This window comes from Dreissena polymorpha, unplaced genomic scaffold (assembly GCF_020536995.1).
Source record: "Dreissena polymorpha isolate Duluth1 unplaced genomic scaffold, UMN_Dpol_1.0 chrUn032, whole genome shotgun sequence".
Taxonomy (NCBI): domain Eukaryota; kingdom Metazoa; phylum Mollusca; class Bivalvia; order Myida; family Dreissenidae; genus Dreissena; species Dreissena polymorpha.
The window spans coordinates 97,475-105,916 of NW_026273346.1; the positions used below are offsets into that span (position 1 = coordinate 97,475).

Consider the following 8,442-nt stretch of genomic DNA (forward strand, 5'->3'; position numbering starts at 1 on the left):
TATCCGTGGAATAATCGTTGCTAATACGTAGCGTAACCGTACCGCTCCGTAGTTCATCGTATCAATCCGTAGAAGTCCTTGAAAATCTTTGGGCCTACGAAAAGGTACGGATCAGTACGGTTTAGTACGGACTGCTACGGATACGCTACGGTCGATAAATTCGTAGCAATTTTTTGAACATGTTCAAAATTTGTCAAGAGTTGCTACGGACATCAAAAAACTACTACGACTGATCACGGATCAAGTACGGAGAGCCACGGTCCAGTAAGAATAGCTACGAACTGTGCCGAAAAGTATTCGTAGCTCGTTCGTAGCTCTGATTCGTGACAGTGTGACCGAGGCATAAAGGTTATTGTTCCTGTTTAATAATCTACGGTTTTGTTGCTGTATTTGAAGGCAGAGAAAGTTTGGGAAACAGTGGCCCCGTTACACACGTCATGACGTTATTATTGCAATTAAATTTACACGTCGCGATTGTAAGATTGGATACATCAACGAAAAAGAATATCAGTACGACAAATAGAGATCATTATCACTAAACGTATGGATTCAAAACATATTGGTAAGAATGTTTTGGCTTTTTAAATATTAAAATAAATGGTAGTTTAAGTTTATACATGTAAATGATACTTATTCAAATGTCACACTCACTCTATTTGTAACTATTCTCAAGAACCTAACAATTGTTTACCAACTTTCATGTTGATTAATCTTTGTATATGTTATACTAACTGATTGCGTTTATGAACCATTAATAATGTATTTTAGCAATTTATGGTATATAATTATCTGGGTTATGGTATATAATTATCTGGGAGGGAAAGCAGAAATGTTGCAAAATCTTGTAATCCAATGCCATGCATATTTTTTATGCAAGAAATATGTTAAAACTAATTTTAACTCTGAATGTAACATATTACTTCAAATATTCACGTAAGTAGCTTAGTTAAACGAGGCTTTATAACCATTACAGATTTTGTATGATTTCAGATGGAGAAACTTTGGTGAATACAATAACGACCGGCGTTGCTCGTGTAGTCAGTGCCATCAAGTCATCGCTTTCCGGTTCCGCGTCCTCTTTCGACCACGCCGCCACAGCGCCTAGCGGGAAATGTTTAAGTCAGACATTTAAGCGTTTGAACGCGGAAGATGTCAATGGCGGAGACACTTTTGAAAACATCGAGTTTGTTTCTGTAGTCCGTAATGAGCACACACACCAGCAGGAATATGGTGCCCAAAACGAAAGAACAGCGATCAATTCTAACTTGCAAACAGGGCCTTCTCGCCCAAAGAATGAGGCATGTTCTGAGACATCTTCAAGATGTACGAAATTAACTAAGATGATCTCGGATGTAACCAACGCATCTGACTGTGGCACAGCAATTGCTGCTGCGAATATGAAGTATAAATTACGACCGAACACAGTGACACATGATAACCGGAAATACGGCATTACGGGTATGCATGATCGCTTCAAGGATACAATCATAAATCTCGACCACCTTTCAAAATGTGATACACCTCCAAAGTTAAGGTTAGGGTTAAACTCATCAATCCCTGACCAGGACCTACGAAGAAAGAACAGAGAGCACTCTATATCGAGTAATAATAACTGCAGTTCGCATAATTACGAGGGTCTTTGGGATTCCGCAACCGTATCAAGAGCCTCATACGAAGCAATAGCGAACTCTACTGCGTCTTCCATAGCGCTACATCCCATATCTTCACTGGAGAAAAGTGGAAGCCCGCTGACGAAATCTCCGTCATTGACAGACCTTTCAATATTGACTCAATCATTCACCGGATCTGGTTATTCGCCCAGTGCTTTAAGGAACTCGCTCGTTTCTGATTACTCTAGTTATTTTGACAAAAAACGAAATGAATTATCTAAGTCCTTTCACAAGAAACGAAAGGAATTATCAAAATCCTCAGTTATCCACAACAGCAACCGAGAATTCGAGGATGATCTCAAGTTTCTTTCAGGATGCGGCGACAAAACATCTACACCAGATCGGCCCATGTTTGAACATCGTCCAGACGCTGTATTCATCACGGATCTATTTCAGAAACCCACGCTAACGGTACCGCGATCGCTCCCGCCGTCTCTCTCCAAAGTGAGATCTTCCGGTCTTGAATTATCACCCATAACCAACCTTTCGCTGGTTGGATCGGACATTAGTACCAACAGAACAAATCAGGCACGTCGTAGTCTAAAATTCGACGACGAAATCGCGACCCATGGACACAGAACACCAATCGTTGCAGACCACCGAAGGTCTTTTTCAGATATTTTTGTTCCCAAGCTTTCTGGCCAACATACACTGGCTCACATCAATTGTACACAAAAGACCTACCCTGTGATAGACACAATAGAAGGCGAACTCGGCCTGCACAGGCTACAGCCTCCCGTTGTTTATTACAATGAATCTTATAACCAATCTATTTTTTCCGGATACCCCTACAGTGACACTAGTTCAGGATCTATAGCCAAGTGTTTCCCACGCTTATTGAATGCGGTTTTAAAACCGACTTTTCGGACTGAAGAACGCAGGGAAAATCCGAACCAGGTAGGAACTTCAGGCAAACGAGAAGCCAGTGATGGAAAAACATGGCACAAACCCCAGTTTAGAGACGAAGCCGATGAAGCGGCGTTTTATCTTGTCACCAAGTATCTCGAAAACCCAGACATGAAGTGGTGAAATGTTGTTTAATTCTAGTTGTTTTCTTATTACATAAAGGATATTTGTTGGATTCGGTGGATTATCGATTTTAATTCACGAATGATCATAAAAAATAATATTCTCACGAGTGGCGCAGCCACGAGTGAAAATATATATTTTTTATGATCACAAGTAAATATCGACAAATGCTTGGTCAACTTTTAAGAAATAACACGTTACACAACTCGAATGACCCATATATATATATATATTTGATAGTGAATTTTTTTTCATAAAATTTAATTTTTCGTTATAATATGATTATTTATCATTCAAAATGATGTTTTCACTAATTAATATCATAGCCACACGCTAACCAACTGTGATCCATAACGAAATTCACCATCTTTGAAATTAAATCAGAATTTTCAGAGGGATTATCTTATTTAAAACTACAGCTTATACCCCAATAATTGTTTATGCAGTGTGACGATATTAAAAACGCATTCTATATAAGTTATCATTAGCATAACTTGTGTATAAGTATTCAAATGGCCACACCTACAAACAATTTCTTCGTCGAAGCACTAGCACGCGTTTTGTTAGTTCTGGCTACCATAACTTTAAATGTCGCTTTTTATGATTTTTGACTAGCGCGACTTTATAGTTATGGACCAACCCCATTAGGAAAGTCAACCAGAAATTCCCGAAAAGTTGACAGTCAACAAAGACCGGTCCAAAACTGCTTTTAAATGCAGTTATTGGCCCAAATCAACCACTTGATCGGAAAGATTGACATTTTTCACATTTTACTGATATATTCTTTCACAAAATACTATCTTAAACATTTAAAATTTATCTATTCTGCTCTTACATACCGAGAAAAACAGCGATGTGACAGACTTTCTTGAAATGCGAATCTCCCGAGATTTCACGGTCATATGACGTTATTTCTATTTTTAGTTTCTATTTTTAGTAACATACCATGTGCTCAAGTGTTTTCAGAATGACATTTCCCGGTATTTTAGATTATTCTGGCTTGTTTTGTAAGAAAATTGTAGTGTAAATACAAACTCAAAGTAAATATTATTTAAAACTACCTGACTCACACTCTGAAATCAGTCTTAAAATCCACCAGACGTAAGTTAATCACAAATAATAGATTTCAGAAAACGAAAGTAATGTTTACAATTTCAGCATAAAATGTCAAGGTCGATCCGAATGAAAACTCGTCACGTGACAAAGCGACAATGGCGTCAAAATTGTAAATTTCAGACTGATGAGAGTTATTTTTATCTATTGTTAGATGCATTTGAAACATTTGAACCTTAAAATATTCCTCGATGCAGTAATTTATATTTATTCCCCAATATATGTAGAAATGTATCAAAGAAAATGAGCATTCTTTGATTTATAGCGTGACATAAATATGTTACGACTCTGGTTGACTTTCGATACGGGGTTGGCTTCAGCGTACAGGTATGTCATAACTATATAAACTGTACGCTGAAGTTTCTTTAGCTAGCGTTTTGTATAAAAGAAAACGTATATATGAAGGTAAAGTTTGATGAAAAATCTTCATTCACCAGCTTGGTCTACATTGCATATCGTTACACCAGCCTTTGTTTATGTGGTTTCTTTGCTTTCACAGACCGTAGTTACCCTGTCTTGACACATTTACTGAAAAAGTTGCACAACAAAATAGATTATTTATTCTAAATACGAAGAAGACAAAATTATGTAAACATTTTCTACAATGCCGCAAGAGATAAATTTCAGTTTTGGAAAGAACTGTCAGTAGTTACGGACGTTGGATTTTGTTCCCGTCTGTATTCAGGCTCAAGTTTCGCTCAGGATAATTTCCAAAGTTAACTATTTTGAGAGCTCGGAAAGATCAATGGGCCAGTGTGAGCATTTCAGTTTACGGATTAGGATCGAGATTATCCGTAATCAAAAGTATTGCGAATAATTTGGCAAACAAACAAGGGTTTTACGGAATGTTTGGACCCGAAAAAAGATCAGCTAAGCAAGATGGTTCATATGGCTCCAGTATACAGACAGCTGGAAACTTGCGAAACTTAACGATGTGTTATTTGGTTGTCATGGACCCGGCAAACAATCTTTTGATTTTACACCCGAGTCTGAGGGCATGTTATAAGCATCGTTTTCGTGCGTTCCAGAAATGGGCGCCGACGACTGATGCATTGCGCAGTTTCATTGCTGATGTCTTCATGCTCTTCGTGTTCAACATAAGGTTCTCCTTGAGTCAATCGGCCAGGTCGACCCCTTGCTTCCAAACACGGAACGTTTACGCGATCCCGAGCTGATAATACAGGGCGCACGTGGTCACGCAGATCGAATAACGGCACTGGGCGGTCGGTGTTTGTAAAGCGCATACTTTTTTTATTCAGAAGGCAAAAAAAGGTGGTTTCTTCATCGTAAATGCATCTCTTTAAAGACAACATTTTGAAGATCTACAGCGGAAGTACAGATTGTTTTAGTGGTATTTTTCCAAAATCCGTATGAATGTACTTAAACCGTTTGCGTATAATGTACGTTTTTCGTGATGTTACAATTGCTACATACAGGATTTCAGGTAGCGAATTAAAGTGGTGGTCTATGACCTCCTTGTTATGCCAGTGCCCCGCACGGTAACGAATAGCTGCTCCATCCATCCACTACCATTACCAGATGGTCTACTTCCTTCACGTCGCTTCGCCCTTTTCACACAGGCAAAACCGCGCTCTATGTGTCAATGCGCATGATCTAAACACAACACAAAGTCTTAAATCATTGGCGTTATTAAATAAATACTTTGTAATGCCTCATCGCATTATTGTTTTCTCAGGATAATTATACTTAAGTTATACTTAAATAATTATACTTACTTATACTTACTTGATATTTTCTTTATTATGAATTAGGATTTTGATATTGTCAATCATATCTGACATCTGAAATATCTAATAACGTGTCTTATATTTAAAAAACATATCGCTCATATTGTATTTAGTAATAAATAGACGCACAGTCATTCCCCAAGCATTTTGTTGTTGGTTTGTATAATACTAGACAGGAATAAATAACATATTATATCTTTATTTTTGTGTGGTAATTAGGATCACCGGTGACGCATTTTCGTTTAACAAACGTAACATACCCGTAGCCGGAGGGGGGTGCGTTCGCACCCAATCTTTTTGGACGAATAAAAAAATTGTATTCTAAGTTGCACCCAACTTTATTGGACGCAAAAACGGAAATTTATTTTTTCCAGGAACCCAGTGAGTCTTCGTATTTAAGCGTTAAAATAATGTTGTATTCAATATGCAACCGACAGGATTCCATATAATTAATTTTTCGATTAAGTCATTTCCAAGATAGTGCGTGATTTTTATTTACAAGTATTAACCGTAAAATTGTTTAAATCATTAGAAGTAGTGAATGCAAAATTTTAGAAGATCTAAGAAGCCGGTCCCCGCAAAATGGAACTGGAATCTTTGTTACAAATAGATATTTGTTTTCTGTATAATGCAAAATTATTAACCTGGCACTCTAATCCGTATACAATCGATACTTATTTATAGATATTTCATACTAAATGATTGTTTTGTAACTTTTGTAATCGTTTTTAATGTCTGTTAAAGATATAACTGCAAGAGATATCATAACAAAATGTTGAAGCCTACTTATTGTGGGTTGAAATCCCAGTCCAATAACCTTTTGCGCATGCGTGAAGATGGCGGTAGAAAAATTTTCAGAGTAAAAACCACATAAGAAATATTAAAAATTCAGGTAAATTAATCGTGTGATGAAAATCAAAGTGTGAAAAAATTGGACTTTATATAAACATTGATGACCAGGAAACGCAAGCCTTCAAAAGATTCACCGGATAACGGTCAATCGAGCGCAAATCGTAACACGAGCAAGAGAAACAAAGGAAAAAAAATGGCGCAAAATATCCAAGTGTCACCAGGTCAAACCGGACAAATACAGGCAAGTCAGCCATGTCAGTTGTATAGTAGCCCTCAGTTTACCCAAATGACTGGTAATCCGTACGCTTACCTGATGAACACACCCACTTTCCCTGGACATGGGTTTATACCCCCATCGACGCCATCGCCAATGCCAAGCTCAGACGTATTGTCCGCAATTTTGGATAGATTGAATGCAGTAGACAAGAAACTCTCGCAACTTGATCAGATACAACAAACAGTGTCCAGCATAGTTTCTCGAATAGATAAAATGGAGCAACGGATAACCAATTTTGAAAGCCGCATCAAGGACGTTGAAAAATCGTGTGATTTTAGTGGCAGTGCGATTGAAAATCTAACAAAAAAGATGACTGAGTATGACTCAATATTAAAATCAACTAACAACTTACAAAGTCGGGAGTGTTCAGTGAACTTGAAAGATTCAAAATTACAGGCAGAAATAACGGACCTCAAGTGCAGGAGTATGCGCGAAAATTTGCTTTTCTTCCAAATTCCTGAGGAGAAAGACGAGCAATGCGAGAAGAAGATATTGGAATTCATTGAAACCAAACTTCACGTGCAAAACGCTAAATCCGAGGTAAAGTTGCATAGGGCACATCGTGTAGGCCGATACCAGCCAAATAAAGTGCGCCCCATTGTCGCCAAGTTCGCGTATTACCCGGACAGGGAGAGAGTCCGAAAGGAGTCAAAGCAGCTTAAAGGTACCCCGTTCGGAATATCCGAACAATATCCAAAGGAGGTAATGGATGTTCGTCGAAGGCTGATACCAATTATGAAAAAGGCACGAGCCGAGGGCAAGGAGGCGTTCCTTAAAATTGACAAACTATACATTAACAAACAAGTGTATGTGGAATAGGACGGTCGTGAGAATGTCGTTAAAATTGTCACGTGGAATGTGGAAGGACTAAGTGCACTCAAATGTTCTAATAGTAAGTTTACAACTTTTCTTTCCAATCATGACATTATATGCTTAACTGAAACCTGGACAAATAAAGATTCTACAATAGATTTAAAAGGCTACAGCAAACCAATTCATTCTTATAGACGATTGCAACACCGTAGAGCGAAGCGCTCAAGTGGTGGTATTATTATTTATATTAAAGATTCTATTCGTAAAGGTGTCATATTAGTAAAAAATGATATTGATTGCATTGTTTGGCTAAAATTAGATAAGCTGTTTTTTAATATTGAATTTGATGTATATCTATGTGTTGTATATATTGCACCAGAAAATTCCCCTGTTCATTCTTTGTATACCTATGATATTTTTGAAACGATTGAGTGTGATATTAATTTTTATCAAACTAAAGGTAAAGTGTTTTTAACGGGAGATACAAACTCGCGAACGGGACACAAAGCAGATTACATCGAAAATGACAGGTATATAAGCGATATTGATTTTGTTTCCGACCCAGATATTGAAACCCTAATCCCGCGTTCAAATTGTGACCCAGTTACGAATCGATTTGGCGACTACTTGTTAGACATATGCAAAGCAACCAATATTCGTATCGTGAATGGACGGTTACATAACGACTACAATTTAGGGAATATAACATGCTGTACACATAATGGTGAAAGCGCGGTAGACTATTTATTAACTGCGCGTACAAATTTCAGTGATATTTTAGATTTTACAGTTAACAATTTCACGGAATTCTCTAATCATGCGCCGCTAACATTTAATCTCCGCACGAATAACGCGGGTTTAACAAGTAATAGTAATCCGATTGTTTATTTTAAATGGAAACCAGAGAACAAATGCGATTTTGTGCGTGATGTATCGTGCG

At 37.6% G+C, this 8,442-nt stretch overlaps 2 protein-coding genes across 2 annotated transcripts; both read left to right on the top strand.

Moving 5' to 3' along the window:
* Positions 1-449: 449 nt before the first annotated feature.
* Positions 450-2,751, top strand: LOC127863741 (uncharacterized). The gene is made up of 2 exons (XM_052403380.1): positions 450-562; positions 991-2,751. The coding sequence occupies exons 1-2, from the start codon at positions 544-546 to the stop codon at positions 2,697-2,699; spliced, it is 1,728 nt and encodes a 575-aa protein (XP_052259340.1). The 5' UTR covers positions 450-543; the 3' UTR covers positions 2,700-2,751.
* Positions 2,752-6,698: 3,947 nt separating this feature from the next.
* Positions 6,699-7,508, top strand: LOC127863739 (uncharacterized). Its single transcript, XM_052403376.1, has one exon. It carries the CDS (start codon positions 6,699-6,701, stop codon positions 7,506-7,508), a length of 810 nt encoding a protein of 269 aa, XP_052259336.1.
* Positions 7,509-8,442: the final 934 nt, after the last annotated feature.